Here is an 18,165-nt window from a genome sequence, read left to right on the forward strand (position 1 = left end):
AGACTTGATGTTCTAGAAAATTATCCATGTGTTTTACCACAGATTAATGGATGATATAGTCATCTCAATAGATGAGTAAAAATATTTGGTAGAATCAATCAACTATAGGTGATTAAGGAGAAAAACTTTAGTTTGATTAAATTTATTAATTTTATTAAATTTGACCACATATATCAAATTAAAGAACTTTAATTAATAAATTTAAGACCTTTAATTTGATAAAGTTTAACTCAAATATCCTATATTAAATATCACATTTTGTAATGAAATATGGTAACTTTTCTTCTGAGATCAAGAATCAGGTGAAGGTACCCACTATGACCACTTTTGTCGCTCTTTGTTGGAGGTTCTGGGTAGAGTACATGGTAGCATTAAGGAATGAAAGATAAAATAGCTATCAAGTAAAAAGAAAACTGCCATTGTCCCCAGGTGAATAGTTACATATGTGAAAAATACCAAGAATCTATAGATAAATTATTAGAGTATTATATGAAAAGCAACTAAAATTTAGTATACCAGCACAAGTAAGAAAAATAATATAATTTCAATAGCATGAAAATATCAAATACTTATGAATAAACCTGAAAAATATATGCAAGGACTCCAAAAAGAAAATTACCAAGCTTCCTGCTTAGACCTAAAAAGAGGTAAAAAAAGATGAGATATTATGTTCATGAACTAAAGCCATGCATTATAGATTCATTCCAATACAGGTCAAATCACACTTTTTTAAAAGTAGGCTCCACAGTCCCAGCATGAGCCCAACACAGGGCTTGAACTTACAAGCCCATGATCAAGACCTGAGCTGAGGTCAAGAGTCAAATGCCCAAGCGACTGAGTCACGCTGGCACCCCCACATCAGATTTTCTCTTTTAAACTTAAACCTGGAAAGCAGTTTTTGAAAATAAAGGAATAGTAGATGAAAAAGTTCTAGAGATTTATTGTAAAACATGCTTATAGTTAACCACCCGATACTGTACACTTAAAAATTTGTTTAAAAGCATAAATAAAATACAGAAAAATATAAAGAAGTGCAAATTTCAAGAAATTATGGGCAGGCAATTGACCAAATAAATATAGTCAAAGCACTCTCAGAGTATATGTGGGACTTACTATACCTAATATCAAGACAAACTGTAAATTGATTATCAGCAAGATAGTGTGATATTGGTGTAGGAGTAGATAAGGAAACCAACTCAAAACTACAAAACACTGCTGAAAGAAACTAAAGACCAAGTAAGTTCTGTGTTCATGGATTGGAAATTTTATATTATTGAGAAGACAGTACTCCCCCTGCTCCCAAGCAATCTATAGATTGAATACAATCCTTATTAGGATCTCAGTGGCATTTTTAAAAAATAGAAATGGGAAAACTGATCCTAAAACTCATATGGAAATCCCAAATAGCCAAAACGATCCTGAGAAAGAATAAACTGAGATGGTATACACGTCCCAATTTCAAAACACACTACAAAGGTACAATAATCAAAACTATGTTACTGGCATAGGGTTAAACATATAGATGAATGGAATAGAATTGAGAATCCAAAAATAAATCCACTACATCTGTGATCAGCTGATTTGCAACAAGGATGCCAAGATCACTAAATGATCTTGGCAAATCATCTTGGCAAATGGTGCTGGGCAACAGGATGTCTCTATGTATAAGAATGACGCGGGAATCCTACTACTCCTCATACATAAAATTTAACTCCACATGTAACAAAGACCTAAATGTGGGAGCTAAAATTATAAAATCCTTCAAAAAAAAACATAGTGGTAAGTTTTCATAACCTTGGATATGACAAGGAATTTCTATTTTATTCTGTTAATTGGTATTGGAAATGAGATTATTTTCTTGATTTTCTTTCCCGATGGCTTGCTAGTATATGGAAATGTCACTGATTTTTGTATGTTGGCTTTGTATTATGCCACTTTATTAAATTATTCCTGGTGTGTCCATAGAATAGGTTTAATTTCCAGCCTCATCCATTGCTAGGTGTAAAAGACCTTGGTAAAACTATTAACCAAATTATTTAATTGTATCCGTTAGGAAATTGGAGCCTGAAGAGAGTACACAAAGTCAAACAGCTCATTTTGGTTAAAACAAGGGCAAAAATTTGAAGCTCCCAACTCAAGGGTTCCTTCAATCCACCGTATCATTCTCTCTGGGCTGGGCTCATAGAGTAGCAGGCTGTGGATTTCATGCAAAGAATTTTGGCTTACGACTGCAGTGAGGGGCATATAAATGCAATGAGATGGCCTGAAGCTTTTGGAGGAGAGCAGTATCACAATCAGATCTTTGCTAGTGGAAAGAGCTGGCACTGGAGTATGTGATGAATGGGGATAGGCTAAGACTAGAAAAACAGGCAAGAAGTTATCACAGTGGTCCATGTGGGGGGAAAAAAAAGCTTCCAACTAGGACAATAGGACAAGAGTTGTACACGTTTAGCTACCATTTTTGGAGTGCATACAGTGTGCCAGATATGGAGCATAATCTTATCTAATCCTCACACCACCCTCAGAGCCGTTATTGTCACCATGTTACAGATGAAGAACTCAAGAGTCTGGAGTTAAATAACCAGCCCAAGATTATAGAGCTAGTAAGGGGCACATTCAGGATTCAAATCCCAGTCTGATGCTCTTACCCATTCACTGTTCCGTTGCTTCTCAAACTTCAAAATGCATGCCTGTCAGCTAGGGATGTTGTTAAAATTCAGATCCTTTTCCCCTCCAAGTTTTAAAAGAGAAGGATTTTTCCCACTATATTGAAATATAATTCACAAATAGGAATTGCATATTTAATCTGCTGTAAGGCTCTCGTGCCCAAATTTAATTTAAGCAATAGACACCTAAAATAAATTCCTGTTGATTTTAAAGAACTTAAAATACAGTAAAAATATTTTGTAGAACGGACATAGCCTTGAGGTTTCTTATGATGACAGGTGTACTGTTTTGGTGTCCTTTGTTATATCAATTCATAATCCTGGAGATTCGTATAGCTAAATTTGATAATGCTTACCAACAATTATCCTGCCTTTATTGATTTATTTTATTTTATTTTATTTATTTATTTATTTATTTTTTAAAGATTTTATTTATTTATTTGACAGAGAGAGATCACAAGTAGGCAGAGAGGCAGGCAGAGAGAGAGAGTGGAGGAAGCAGACTCCCTGCTGAGCAGAGAGCCCGATGCGGGACTCGATCCCAGGACCCTGAGATCATGACCTGAGCCGAAGGCAGCGGCTTAACCCACTGAGCCACCCAGGCGCCCATTTATTTATTTTTTTAAAGATTTTATTTATTCATCAGAGAGAGAAAGCACGCACAAGTAGGCAGAGGAAGAGAGAGAAGCAGGCTCCCAGAGAGGAAGGAGCCTGATGTGGGACTCAATCCCTGGACTCTGGAATCATGACCTGAGCTGAAGGCAGCAGCTTAACCGACTGAGCCACCCAGGCGTCCCTATCCTGCCTTTAGAAGCTGAGGCAATCCATGGGACACATATATAATTTCTAATGGTTAATTTAATAAGCTTTCACTTCTGAGATGGAGCTTCTTAAAGGCTGGTTTTTGCCAAAATAACAGAACCAGGTTGTTATCCCTATCCACAAGCCCTTTGTCTCAAGATTTTGCACTAGTTTTAATTGGACAAAAGTGCTCTGTGAGTATCTTTTTTCAGCCCCCACCCCCGCAAGAATGTACATTCATAATAAGATGCCTTTTGGTCGAGGAAAATTAAATCAGAAAGCAGTGTTTTTCCAAACTTAGACCACGATTCTGAGTTTGTCGGAATCTCCTGGAGCTGGTTACAAGTACAGATTAGCACATCTTGTCCCAGTTTAGTGGGTCTGAATCATTGGCTGGGAGGCAGGGACATTGGATTCTTTACATGAGAATCCAGAGTAAATATAAAATGCGGTATTTTCAATGAATTCATAAGGGATATTTCTGTATCACCCAGAAGGATCCCTCAAAGCATCTTGCAAAGCCCTACTTTAACAGTCCAATCAAATGTATCAAATATTAGGTGAGACACAGTCTCAGACACATCCGTGTGTTTGGGGAAGGCACAACTGGCGTGTGGGGCTATAGTCTAGAATCACTTCTCACATTCTCCCTCCTGACTTTTTTTCTTACTTAGAATTATAAAAACTACAAGATGGGATTGGGAGGGAGACAAACCATGACACTCTTCATCTCTCAAAACAAACTGAAGGTTGCTGGGGGGTGGACGATAGGGATAGGGCGGCTGGCTTATGGACATTGGGGAGGGTATGTGCTATGGTGAGTGCTGTGAAGTGTGTAAGCCTGATGATTCACAGACCTGTACCCCTGGGGCAAATAATACATTATATGTTAATAAAAATAATTTAAAAAATAGAATTATAAAAACTTCAGCTATAAGAAGGAAAAGCCAAAACTGTGCCGAGGGTACTTTCTAGAATGCTAGGTCACCACCCACAGCTGAAGAGGCAGAGATTTACAAACACTTGAAGAGGCTCACCTCCTTTTTCCTGTCGTACCTTGGTTTGAGATTTGAAGCAAGGAAGGTTTCTGGCATGTTAGGAGGGCTCCTCGTGCTTTCTGTGTTGATTTATAGTCTTAATTATTGTAAGAGAAACAGGGAATTTTGGAGGGTGATAATTTCGAGCCGTAGGGGTGATTTCTTTTTAACATATTAATATAGCTGTTGACTTTGGGGATTTGTTTTTTAATAACCTGGTATGAAAATTCATGCAAGGAACTCTCATTAAAATGGAGTTGGGAGCTTCAGAAGGAGCCGGGGTGTGGGGGGGGCGGTCTCACGCCCTACCACTCCTTGTCAATTGGGAACCCAACAGGAAGAGAGAGACCTTGCAACCTTGCATTAGATACTTTAGCTACTAGGCATTACTGTCCCCAGCAGGGGTCAGAAAGACGTTTGGCTTCCCCCAGCAACAGTCCTGCCAGTGAGACAGTCACAACTCAGCCAATGAAAACTCACTATACTCAGAGATCCCAGGTTGCTCCAAAGGTCTTGTTTTATAGCAGCCTACCCAACTGCCTCTCTTCGTCTATGAAAGAGTGTTCCTCTCCTTTGTTCTCCAGACTTGCCTATAGTTCTGTATTCTTTCTTGTTCTGCTATTCCTGAGTAAACCCATCTTTTGCTGGTAAAATAACCAGCATTTTTAATTTTAAGCTTAACACTGCTGATCAATAACCTGCTAACAGCTAACAAATGTCAGGTTCATTCTTCTTTGTTCCACTGCATTTTTTGTTTATTCTATCCATCCTCACCATGACTCTGTGCTGCACCTCCCCTCCAACCCCAATCCCTCCTGCAGACTCTAAGCCAGAGGTGGGTGATGATCAGGTGAGGGTGAAGATAAGATCTGAAAACAGAGACCAAGACATAGGTTTATTGGATGAACTTACATTCAAGGTTCCAGGAGTGCTGGACTGGACAAAGGATCTGCTGCTGGGATCTGTGTAGCAACTTAGCCTAGCAACTCTTTGTAGGCTTTCCCATCCTCGAAGGGCCAGCCTTCCAAGGAGGTCACATCCTGCCATCTGAGCACTTCCTTACAAGGGAGATGTTCTGGTTTGGCCATGCTGGGAGTCCCTGACCTTGAATACTGAACATGAATTTCTGCACATTCTGCTTGATTGAATATAGAGGGAAGACAGGAATCTCTACATTCTCAAGATAGTGATTAACAAGGGTATTCAGGATGTGTTTGTACAAACCAGCCTTCCAGCACGTATACCATACAACCTCTGGTTAGGTAATTAATTCTTAATTAATTAATTAATTCCTATTAATTCCCACTATGTTTCACAAACTTCTTCCTGGCTCATGTCTTAGGAATTTTGATCCTTTCTTGTTTTCTTGCATTTATAGATAAACCAAGTATTCTCAAATTTGCAGCAAACCACACATTATAAAATGTTGTTAAATTGTATCAGAATTTTCTGCAATTTTGGGTGCTAGAGCTGTATGGAATAATAGTATTAAAATTCTGACAAAATTTTATTTAGATCATTTCCCTCCTATATTCAGGCTAATTAGAGTTCATCTATGAAGGGCAAAAAAGAAGATTAAGAAAAATATATAATCTTACAATATTTTTAACTTTAGACACCCCCTAAACATATGAGAATGAGCAACAACAAAACAAAATAAGGGTTACAGTAAATAACATACAGATCCCCTCTAAAAAATTATTAAAATATGTGCTCAAAAACGGTAAATGCAAATAAATGTTAGAAGGTCAATATATCAGCCAAATTTATTCTTTGGCCTAAATTTCATTTTGGAATATAAAATCTAGAAATAAAATCTGAAATTATCACAAAACATTGGAAAAATGTAGTCTATTCCTTGTAAGAGAATACAGATTGTGTATTAGTTTATTGCTGTCATTGTAACTAATTACCATGAATTTAGCACCTGAAGATAGCACCCATTCATTATCCCATACTTTGTATGGTTGGAGAGTAGACACTACGTGGTTCATCTGGGTTCTCTGCTTGGAGTCTCACCAAGTTTAAATCAGGTTGTCTGCAGGGCTGTTTCTTCTGGAGGCTCTTGGAGAGACCTTGTCTGCAGGCTAATCTAGGATGTTGGCAGCATTTGATTTCATGTAGTCATTGGACTAAGGTCTGTTTCCTTTGCTGGCTGTCAGCTGGAGGTCACTAGAGACCTCCCATATTCCTTCTCTTGTGGACCCTTTCAAAGACAATGATGGCAGGCTGTGTTCTTCACAGTCTTCAGATCTTACTGACATCCCCTTCGGAGGTGACCTCTCTTTTGCTTCTAGCCAGAGAAAGTTCTCTGCTTTAAGGTTTTACGTAGTTAGATGGGGTCACTCAGAAAAATTCAGGTTAATCTCACTACTTTATAATTAAGATCAAAGTCCTTGATCTTAATTATATCTGTAAAGTCCCTCATACCAATACCTAGATTAATGTTTGATTGAATAAATTACAGAAAGCATCTTTAGAATTCTGCCTACGACAGATACAAATTAGCTCCAGATGGTAGAAAAACACAGGACTCCCCATTTTGACAATTCACAGGTACCCAAAGTAGATTGAAATATAGCAGACTTGAGATGGCTCTACTAAGAAAGTCCAGCTTGCAAGGGAATGTTGCACTGGGGAATTTGGATTTGGGGTGAGTTCCTGCCACTCTGATGACAGAGGCTTCTTTTGCCTCAATTATTTGTGCAAATTATGTGTTCGACACTTGTTTTCCTTCCAGAATGTTAAATTTTGGTATGTGCTAGGCAGAGGATGGTGATGTGATTGGCCCCTGATAAACACCCTGAATGCTGAGTATGTAGATAACATTTCACATGTCACCACAACTCACTGCAGGAGGAATTAAGCACATCTCGTGTGCCTCCACTGGGAGAGAACCCTTGGAAGCTTGCACCTGTTTTCATTTGGACTCTGGATCATGCACCTTTCCTTTGCTCTATATCCTTTTGCTGTACTAAGTCATGGTGTGATATGACCAAGCAAATCATCAAAACAGGGGATGGTTTTGGAGACCCAGACACAGAGGTGATCTTGTAAACTTTAAAACAAATAAAAATGAAACTTCCAAAGAATTAAATATATAGGAACTTCCACCTTGCTAGAGAAGTAACTGCATAGAAAAAAAGAAACAAATAAATTAAATGGAACTCAAGTTTTACAAAGAAAAAGAAACTATGATAAATAAGAACATAAATTAATATAGAGGAAATTAAAAATTCTTTTTTTGAGGTTTCAATGATCACTTTTTATGTAAAATGTTGGTAGCTGTTCAAAAGACAGAAATCTAAAGAGAGAGAACTTAGAACTCATCACATATCTATCAGTAAAATGGTGTTGGAATAGGATATATTCAAGCAAATTTTTCTAACTGCAAACAAAGGAAAATTCTCACATTTCATAAACAATCTTAAACTCTTAAAAAAAAAAGGTGTCAGATATCTTCTCAATTCATAGTAACTGGCTACAATAGCAGATTCCAAAGCTGTTGTCCCATGTATGAATATAAATGTATAGAAAAATATTGTTTATGGAACAAATTCATGTGTCTGTTAGCCATTTGTATGTCTTCTTTGGAGACATGTCTGTTCATGCCTTCTGCCCATTTTTTGACATGTATCTGTTTTTTCAGTGTTGAGTTTGAGGAGTTCTTTATAGATCTTGGATATCAGCCCTTTGTCTGTAGTGTCATTTAGGAATATCTTCTCCCATTCCATGGGTTGCCTTTTGGTTTTGTTGACTTCTTCTTTTGCTGTGCAGAAGCTTTTTGTCTTGATGAAGTCCCAACATCTCATTTTCGCTTTTGTTTCCTTTGCCTTTGGAGACATGTCTTGAAAGAAGTTGCTGTGGCTGATGTCGAAGAGGTTACTGCCTATGTTCTCCTCTAGGATTTTGATAGATTCAGATCAAAAGCTTTTGCCCAGAAAAAGAAACAGTTAACAAAACCAAAAGACAACTGACAGAATGCAAGCGACATATTAGATAAAGGGCTAGTGTCAAAATCTTTAAAGAACTTAGCAAGCTCAACACCCAAAGAACAAATAATCCATTCAAGAAATGGGCAGAGGACATGAACAGACATTTCTGCAAAGAAGACATCCAGATGGCCAATAGACACATGAAAAAGTGCTCTATATCACTTGGCATCAGGGAAATACAAATCAAAACCACAATGAGGAATCACCTCACACCAGTCAGAATGGCTAAAATTAACAAGTCAGGAAATGACAGATGCTGGTGAGGATGTGGAGAAAGGGGAGCCCTCCTACACTGTTGGTGGGAATGCAAGCTGGTGCAACCACTCTGGAAAACAGCATGGAGGTTCCTCAAAAAGTTGAAAATAGAACTACCCTATGACCCAGCAATTGCACCACTGGGTATTTACCCTAAAGATACAAATGTAGTGATCCGAAGGGGCACATGCACCTGAATGTTTATAGCAGCAATGTCTACAAATAGCCAAACTATGGAAAGAACCTAGATGTCCACCAACAGATGAATGGATAAAGAAGATGTGGTATATATAGGTATATATACACGGTGGAATATTATGCAGCCATCAAAAGAAATGAAATCTTGCCATTTGCGACGATGTGGATGGAACTAGAGGGTATCATGCTTAGTGAAATAAGTCAATCGGAGAAAGACAACTATCATATGATCTCCCTGATATGAGGAAGTGGAGATGCAACATGGGAGGCTTGGGAGGTAGGAAAAGAATAAATGAAACAAGACGGGATCAGGAGGGAGACAAACCATCAGTGACTCTTAATCTCACGAAACAAACTGAGGGTTGCTGGGGGGAGGGGGGAGGGAAAGGAGGGCGGGGTTATGGACATCGGGGAGGGTATGTGCTATGGCGAGTGCTGTGAAGTGTGTAAAACTGGCGATTCTGTACCCCTGGGGATACAAATACATTATATGTTTATAAAAAAATAAAAAAATAGAAATCGATGGTATTGGAACACTATGGTATTCAATCCAGCATCTTTAAAAATTATAATTCAGCATAATAATTTGAGAAGTCATTTGGGAGTAACAAATACAGCAAACCTTCAGTTTTTGTCTTTCAGCACTTTGAATAGATCATCCCACTCTCTTCCGGCCTGTAATGTTTCCTTGGGAAACTGTATAAAACCTGAACTCACTGTGCTTAAGTTTGAGGTGAACATATGTACTTTTGTACACTATTTATGTTAGTTTTGTGTGTGTGTGTGTGTGTGTGTGTTTTGAGAGAGAGAGAGCGCGTGCATGAGCTGGAGGGGGAGGGGAAGAGGGAAGGAGAAAGAATCTTAGTTCTCAAGAACTGAGCCAGGCTCAATCTCACAACCTGAGCCAAAATTGAGACTAGGATGCTCGAGACTGAGCCACCCAGGCCCCTCTACTTGGTTTTTTTATGTATTTCTTGTACACTATTAACTTCGGCTAGACTGCTTACATTTGTTATCCCTTTTAATACAATAAACTTACAAGGGAAATAATATTATTATACCTCCTTTTTACAGAGTGTGAATGTGAGCCTTAGCTTGTTTGACTTTTCCAAACTTGAGTAAACAGAGTAGAGAAACTGATCTATGATTGCAGAGGTTAAGCTCTTCACCAGTGGACTCTGATGCCTTCTGGAACACTGCTAGATGCTTGCATTGGAATCATTGAAAACTACTTTTTAAAAAGATTTCATTTATTTATTTGAGATATATATAGAGAGAAAAAACATAAGCAGGAGGAAGGGCAGAGGGAGAAGCAGACTCCATGCTGAGCAGGGAGCCCAAGCCTCCATCCCAGGACCCTGAGATCGTGACCTGAGTAGAAGGCAGATACTTAACCGACTGAGCCACCGAGGCAGCCCTGGAATGATTTAAAAGATAAATGTAAAGCTTATGAATTTTAGATCATAGAAATGTTAGCATCAGGAGAAAGTAAAAAAAAAAAAAAAAAGAAAATGAAAGACAAAAAAACAGCATGTGGACTTGTCACTTGGGTATCTCTGCTGCTGATTTCTTCCAGACAAACCTGGAGAAAAGAAAGAAAGAAATATCTTTTGATTTCACATATATATGATTTAGGCTATTCTGCTTATTAGAAGGACACCTGAAAAAAAAAAAATCACCTGGCAGAAACAGGTTCCTACAATTTAGCATTTATTGGAAGTGTTGTGGGCCATGCCAGCCTCCCAGGCCATCTCAGCAGGCCTCAGGCAGACACCCTCATCAAACAGCACTTTTTGCCTGATATGCTTCCTGGAGATTCAGTGTTTGGGGAGTCTGGAGAATTGTAGATTTCAGGTGGTTGACACTGTGAGAGTGCCCCAGGGGGCTCTCTAAATCAGTAGAAAAATGAAGGCAGCTGAGAGTGGGATGCCACACATACTCACTTAAGGCCGGCCCCTCTTCCTGTTTCCTGAGAAGTGCTGGCTGGGGGTCTGCTCAGATGAAGTTCTCTGTGGCTTTAGGGGTCTGGACGCTCCTTGCTGCCTTGACTTGGCCTTGCGCTGAGAGTATCTGTGGTAAATGGCCAGCTCTGGAGAACACTTCCTTGGAAGGGTTATGGTCACTTTCCTTGCAGGGACGCTTCTCTCAAAGAGATGGGACCTTACAATTAGATAGAAGAGAAATGCTTTTGGGCAAAGAAGACTGGAGTCTATATACTGAGGCCATCTGCAGTGGAGGGGGCAGAGCAGAGCACTGGGACCATCTGTAGAGGGGGACTCAAGGCATTGGGACCATCTGGGGTTGGGGAGAGCAGGGCATCAGGGCCATCTGGGGTCAGGGTAGGAGAACATCGATACTTGGTTGTGATCCATGATCCTGGGGTTCAAGGAAGATTCTTTTTCACCCAATTTGTGTAGCAGCTACCTGTGCTCCTCAGGCTTTCCCTCAAATAATTTCTCAGTCACTTGAGACATGACCTCATGATGTCAGACTGAAATGACCCTAATATAGTATGAAAAAAAAAAAAATGAAGCCAGAGGCTCCCTTTCCTGTATGTCCATGTCTACTTACCTATCAAATCCATCTTTAATCAACTGTTGGAACTCTCTTCTTCCTTTGGGAAGGATCTTAGGATAATAGGATAATATTTCAAACACATGGATAATAATCCAAACGCTAGGATAATATTTCAAACACATGGAGCCATTTGGAGCTTACTATCACTGATGTAGATCACCTGCCTTCTCCAATGCTACTTTTTCCCCTCAAAACATCTCCCTGAATTTTCTTACTTTCCTGATGATTTATCTGTAAAGACCAAGATCTTACAGGCTTAAATAATGTTGGAATCTCTTGCTTCTGACATAGGAATGTTTTTCATGCTGGGAAGATTTAGATTTTAAAAGCGTTTAAAAATATCCTGGATGCATTCCAAGGTCTCCTATTACTCTTTTAGGAGCTTTCCTAGTCAAGGTTTGAACCTCTAGCTACTCTTTTCTTTGTGAATTCTGGCTTTTTATTATTAATTTTTAATGCACATGTAAGTGAGCACCAATCCTATAGGAAAGAAGATATTAGGCAATTAGTCCCTCTGACACATGAAGGGCTTGCTCAGTGTCATGTTAGAAACTGTGGTTAATGTCCATCTGGCATATTTGGTCAGAATCCAGCACACTTTTACTTCCACAGGATACATTAATCCATTAGAAATAGTGATTATTCTTAAAGGACTGATTTTTCTCTCTTCAGTGGACTTTCTCTCTTCAGAGTCTTTCCTCTATGGCTCTGTTTGTCTCTGGTTCTGGGTTCTCCGGACATGGGTTGTACTCTCCCGCTCTTTTTCTTCTTCCTCTCCAACAAGCATTCCTGGGAATATGTCTCTTCTACTCAAATGCATTGCACTTTACTTCTGTCCCTATGTTTAGCCCTAGGTAGACCACCCTCTTTGGCATCTAATTTTTTTAAGAGGAGGCAGAGGGCTAGAAGATGGTCATTTTCTTATTCTTATGGGTCGATGTCCTTCCCTGTGAAATAACTGAAGTCTAATTAGTTGAGGATATAATGATGCAGATATTTTGGAAACTAACGGTGATGTGAAAACTTTTATATGTTGTTCTTTAAGCCTTGATTATGTCAGAGAAAGAAATACCTTTTAGTTAATCACAGAGGGCATAGCTGAATAATCTTCGAATTCTTCCCTGAGATAAATACATATCTGATATTTTCTCTTATGATTCTTTCCGCAGTGAAAGTAAGTTGTTCTATGGACTGGTTGATGATTTCAGTTAGCCCATGTGGGTACAGCAGCAATCTGTATATATTTGCTGATGAATTATATCTGGGATCAGGTTGCCCTGTGACTCGGATACAAACATATGCATATGATTTTATATACCCTGTATATGACTGTGGGATCAGGATAAAGGTGAGACTCGTGATTATTTATAAAAATAACTTCTAAATAGTTTTTTAGATCTTTATATCTGGCACTAAAATTATTGTCTTTCTTGTTTTGTTTTAAAGAGCAAATTTTGCTTCTAATTATCATAATTTATGGGTGACAAAAACACAGTTCCTTACTTATCATTCACTAGACATTGGGACGTCTGTGTGCATAGGACCTGAGGACATGCAATTCAAGATTGGTTAGGAAACCGATTTTAAGTTGTCCCTATTTTACTTGTATTTTACTAAAGCTTAGCAGACAATTTTAAATTCCTTTTGGTGCTCCTAATGGGAAAGGTCAGAGTTCCTGGAAAGGTATATCCTATTCATTGGGTCATTTGAGTTGCCTGTGCTTTGAGGATGTGTGTCTATACAGCAAGTAGATTTTCACTGGGATAAAGTCTCTTACGTATTCTTCTAGGCATAAATCTTCAACTGTATTATTATCCTGGAATATTATCTTTTCATAGATTCCCTTATTTGAACAGGTTATATTCATACTACAGAGATATTTTGTCCAGTGACTAACTGTAATAGTCACCTACAAATAAGGTGTTGGCTCTATTAGAAATGAGAGAATGGAATGAAGCTTTAGAAGGCGCTTTTACAATGTTTCCAGGGTGCAAAGTGGTTAATGGTAATATAGACACCAAACCAGGACGATTACCCTTCAAAGCTTATACTTTAAACCACTCTGTTATTTGACCTCCAAATCCTTTTTGAGAGAACTGTTGGAAATCTTTCCATTAATGAGTCATAAAGATGGCTCTCATTGGCAGTTTAGGTTTGCTCCTATGTTCTATTAAGATTTTTTTTCCCCCAGGCACTTTAAATATGCTCTTACAGATAATACTTCTCTTCTGTCCCCGTGGGTTGTCAGACCATTGTGATGGTAGCCAACTTTGAGATTGTAAATGTTTTCTACCTCTTACTCAAATGTGTGTATGCCTCCCCTGTTACTAGAAGTACCTTCTATTTAACCTTTCTGCTCCCCTAGGTTGTTTCGGAGGATACTCTCCTTTTCCAAACTGAGATGTACTTTAACCCTCGGAATCTACATTGTGACCCTCAGAAGATCCCTTTGGAGTGTTCTGCCTCTAGGTGAGTCCAATAGACCAGTCTTCTTTGAGATGTATCTGCTTCCCATTTACTTAAGATACTTCTGCAGAAGCACGAACTTTAGACTTGATTCACCCATAACCATACGTCCAAATGTGAAAATAGCCTCCCTAAAAATACTTAATACTTTTATTTTTCATATACATTCTAGTATAATGAGGTTATTTTGCAACAACTGAACCACAAAGAAGACTCATTACTCAGTCGCCTTAATAAATGGAAGAATCAAGCCTGATACTATTTTTCAGTGTCTCCTCCTTCCTAATACTTTAATACACCTCATGGTTTAATTCCATGTTAATAGAAGGGAACATAAGTTCTTCATTTTAATACTAACTCATGGAATACATGAAAGGAAAGGTTTATCAACCTAATCATTAAAAGCATTTTGCTTGCAGTTCTGTGGAGCTGAGACATTGAATCCCAAAGGGACCCCACATGAACTTTGAGTCCAAGTAAAATGGTGTGTGGTGAAACACTTTAATATTTACGTTGAATGTCACAAGTTACAAATCTTGTCACTGTAATATTTACATTGAGTGTTATCAGTTACAAATCTTGGAAAAAATTTTATCCTTGTTTAATATGTGAAAATAGTTGACATAAAAAAAAAAGGTAGAACTCAGAGCAAATGTGCAGTATTTTTTGCAGGGGAGAATTTTTTTAAGTAGGCTCCATGCCCAATGTGGAGCCCAGTTCAGGGCTTGAACTCACAACCCTGAGATCAAGACCTGAGCTAAAATCAAGAGTCGGACGCTCAAAAGACTGAGCCACCCAGGCACCCCTGGTATTTTATTTTTTTATTGTTGTAAAATATATGTAAGCTGAAATTTATCATTTTAACCATTTTCAAGTGTACAACTCAGTGACATTATATACACTCATATTGTTACATCCTCTTGATACTCTTTTAACTTATTTCCATAAGGCACGTGTAAGGCTGAGGAGCTTAGTGACACTCTGGGAAGTAGCTGACACTAACATTTGATTCTGTAGAGAAATACACATACACACACACATTTTCATTCCTATATATTAGCCAATGCTTAGAGTAATATGAAATGTTGTGAAATAATGCTCTGGAGCTATTGCTTCTCTATAGGCTACCTGATCACTAATGATAACACCGGCATTTCTGCTTCAACAGTGATTTTTGGGTTGTTTGCAGCTCATCTTCCTTTGGGAAAAATGAAAACTAGGCCAAAATAGATAGACAGTTAGCCTACTGGTGTTACAGCATACTTTTTTACTGCTATACACACACACACACACACAGACACCCTGTGCCACTACTACACTAGTTCAGATTAAACTCTGGCAGCTTTTACTTACTATTCTTAGGATCTACTTGTCTGAATCCATTTTCTTGGGCATTTTGGTACTTGACTAAAGCAAGCATTTCAAATCACCTGTTATGCAGAGGGTCTGGGCACTGTGCCACAACCTTAAATCACTATACTGAAAATGGCCACAGGGGTAAAAATAACTTAATAAGTTGGACCCAAGTATAGACTCAGGGAGAACAGGTGCCAAGTATGCCAACAATATCTGCTCCTTTTTTTTTTTTTTTTTTTTTTTTTTTTTAGGAAATCAGTGTGGCTTACACCAGTTTCTACAGAAAATGAAATAAAATTGGACCCCAGTCCCTTTATTGCTGACTTTGAGACAACACCGGAAGAACTAGGCTTACTAAGTCCGGAAGGAGGAATGGAACATTGGAACTGACATCATGAATTTTGTTGGAAAAACCTTTTTGTATTAAAAAAAAGTTGGTATAAATCTTTTTTTAGATATCTTCTCCCTAAAAATCCCTGATTCAAGGAAGATATATATATATATATATATATATATATATATATATATATACACAAAAAATATATATATAAATATATATATATTTTTCATCGGGGTATAGCTTATTAATTTAATGTTAACTACTGGTAATTTATACCACCCATTTAAATTTTATTTTCTATTCTATACAGTAGAACAAAATATCCCCAATGACAATAATTTGATCTAGTTGATATAAACCTTTGAGAAATATGTTCTAAATGTTTTTTAGTAAAAGTAAAGAATGGAGATAGGTATCTAAATATGCCAGAGACTAACTTGGTGCAGAGTTTAAAATTTAATGTACTAACTCCCAGGACAAAGTGCTTTTGTGTGAAGACACTTTAACTCGTGTGGCTTTCCTAATTAATTGGTACAATCGATTCCTAAAAATAATTCAGTGTATGTCATATTTGATTGTTGCAGAAGGAAATTAGATTCATATTCTAGAATTTAAATAGCCACTCTCTTAAAAAAAAAGATTTGTATTTATTTATTGGACAGAGAGAGACCCAGCGAGAGAAGGAACACAAGCAGGGGGAGTGGGAGAGGGAGAAGCAGGCTCACTGCTAAGCAGGGAGCCTGATGTGAGGTTCTATCCCAGGACCCCCTGGGATTATGCCCTGAGCCAAAGAAAGATGCTTAATAACTGAGCCACCCAGGTGCCCCTAAATAACCACTTTCTTAACTGAAATTTGATGTTCGGTTTTCTGTTCTTTCCCTGATGTGATTTTTCCACACTTGAAATAATCAATGGATTGAGGTAGTCAAGGGTAGTATCTTCCCAACATGCTATCAATATAATCATGAATTTATATTCATCCTTTATATATATAAATGATATATTCATCATGATATATTCATCATGTAGCTGGTGATAAATAGAAAAAAGTGACTTTTGGGGCACCTGGGTGGCTCAGTGGATTAAGCCTCTGCCTTCGGCTCAGGTCATGATCTCAGGGTCCTGGGATCGAGCCCCGCATTGGGCTCTCTGCTCAACGGGGAGCCTGCTTCTCCCCCTCTCTCTCTGCCTGCCTCTCTGTCTGCTTATGATCTTTCTGTCAAATAAACAAATAAAATCTTTAAAAAAAAAGTGACTTTTTTGTATATTGCATGGGAAGACTCCTTCTTTGGACATCTTTTCCCTAAAGAGGGAGTCTTCCCGTGTAATATACAAAAAAGTCACTCTTGACTTTTGGTATATTTCTTATATCAATTAGGAGAATGAAGTTGTTCCATTTGTTATTCAATCGCTTTGTAAATATATATATTTTGGGTGTCATATGAGCTTGGAGTCTGATTTTTGCCAAGGTATTTTTCATTAAAATATTTTCATTAAATTTTTAGTGTTGCTATTATATCATTTTCAATAAAATGCTGCTTGGAGTTGTTTACTCATCAGAGAATTTAAATATTGTCACAATGAGCATCTACCTTTTACAGTCAATATAAAAGTAAGAGGTAACCCTTCTGTAAGGCTTAACATGTGTCAGGTGATATTACCAGCATCTAATGACAACTTACTTGATTCTAATAACCCCAAAGTTATGTGTGAATATTACACCAATTTTACAGAGAAGAAAAAAAAATAAGTTAAATCATTTCCCAGCTGCTTTTAAAAGTAGTGATCTTCTCCTACTCTTAGAGGAAAAGCTTTCAGCTTTTCACCTTCAGGTGTGGTGTTCACTAAGGGCTTGCTTTATGCAGGTTTTACTATGTGAAGGTGCGTTCTATCTCTCTGTAATTGGTTGACAGTTTATCATGAAAAGATGCTGAATTATTTTGGTGAAGGTGTCCCTTAAATAATCGTCAGTCCTTTTTTGGAAATCAAAACTAGAAAGAAAATCACAAGAGTGTCTCTGTTGTTAGATGTTCCTCTTTTAAGTTGTAGCAGGTAGCCTGCCTTGACTCTGAAGAGCCTCGTAAGTTTTGGTGTATATGCTCCTTCTGTTTCATTCTATGTAAGTGATGAAGGGTGGACTCATCCAGAACATTTACAAAGACAATATAGTGATAGATACTTCGTTTCTCAGTTTTAAGGGAAGCGAAGCTGGACTTGGATGTAATCACAACTCATCAAAGACAAGGTACTGATCAGTTCACAAGCTTAAATGCCACCTGTTTTCTTTTCTTTTTTTTTTTTTAAAGATTTTTATTTATTTATTTGACAGAGAGAAATCACAAGTAGATGGAGAGGCAGGCAGAGAGAGAGAGAGGGAAGCAGGCTCTCCGCTGAGCAGAGAGCCCGATGCGGGACTCGATCCCAGGACTCTGAGATCATGACCTGAGCCAAAGGCAGCGGCTTAACCCACTGAG

General features: G+C 38.1%; 1 protein-coding gene across 1 annotated transcript in view; it reads left to right on the forward strand.

Annotated features, from left to right (window-relative positions):
* OOSP2 (oocyte secreted protein 2) overlaps positions 1-15,829 on the forward strand; it is a 93,751-nt gene extending 77,922 nt beyond the window's left edge. The window contains exons 2-3 of the mRNA XM_032356813.1: positions 13,895-13,998; positions 15,603-15,829. Coding sequence (XP_032212704.1) covers positions 13,895-13,998; positions 15,603-15,741 — 243 coding nt within the window. The 3' untranslated portion in view covers positions 15,742-15,829. The remainder of the gene's footprint in view (positions 1-13,894; positions 13,999-15,602) is intronic.
* The last annotated feature ends 2,336 nt before the right edge of the window (positions 15,830-18,165 follow it).

The sequence above is a fragment of the Mustela erminea genome, chromosome 9 (genome assembly GCF_009829155.1).
Source record: "Mustela erminea isolate mMusErm1 chromosome 9, mMusErm1.Pri, whole genome shotgun sequence".
NCBI lineage: Eukaryota > Metazoa > Chordata > Mammalia > Carnivora > Mustelidae > Mustela > Mustela erminea.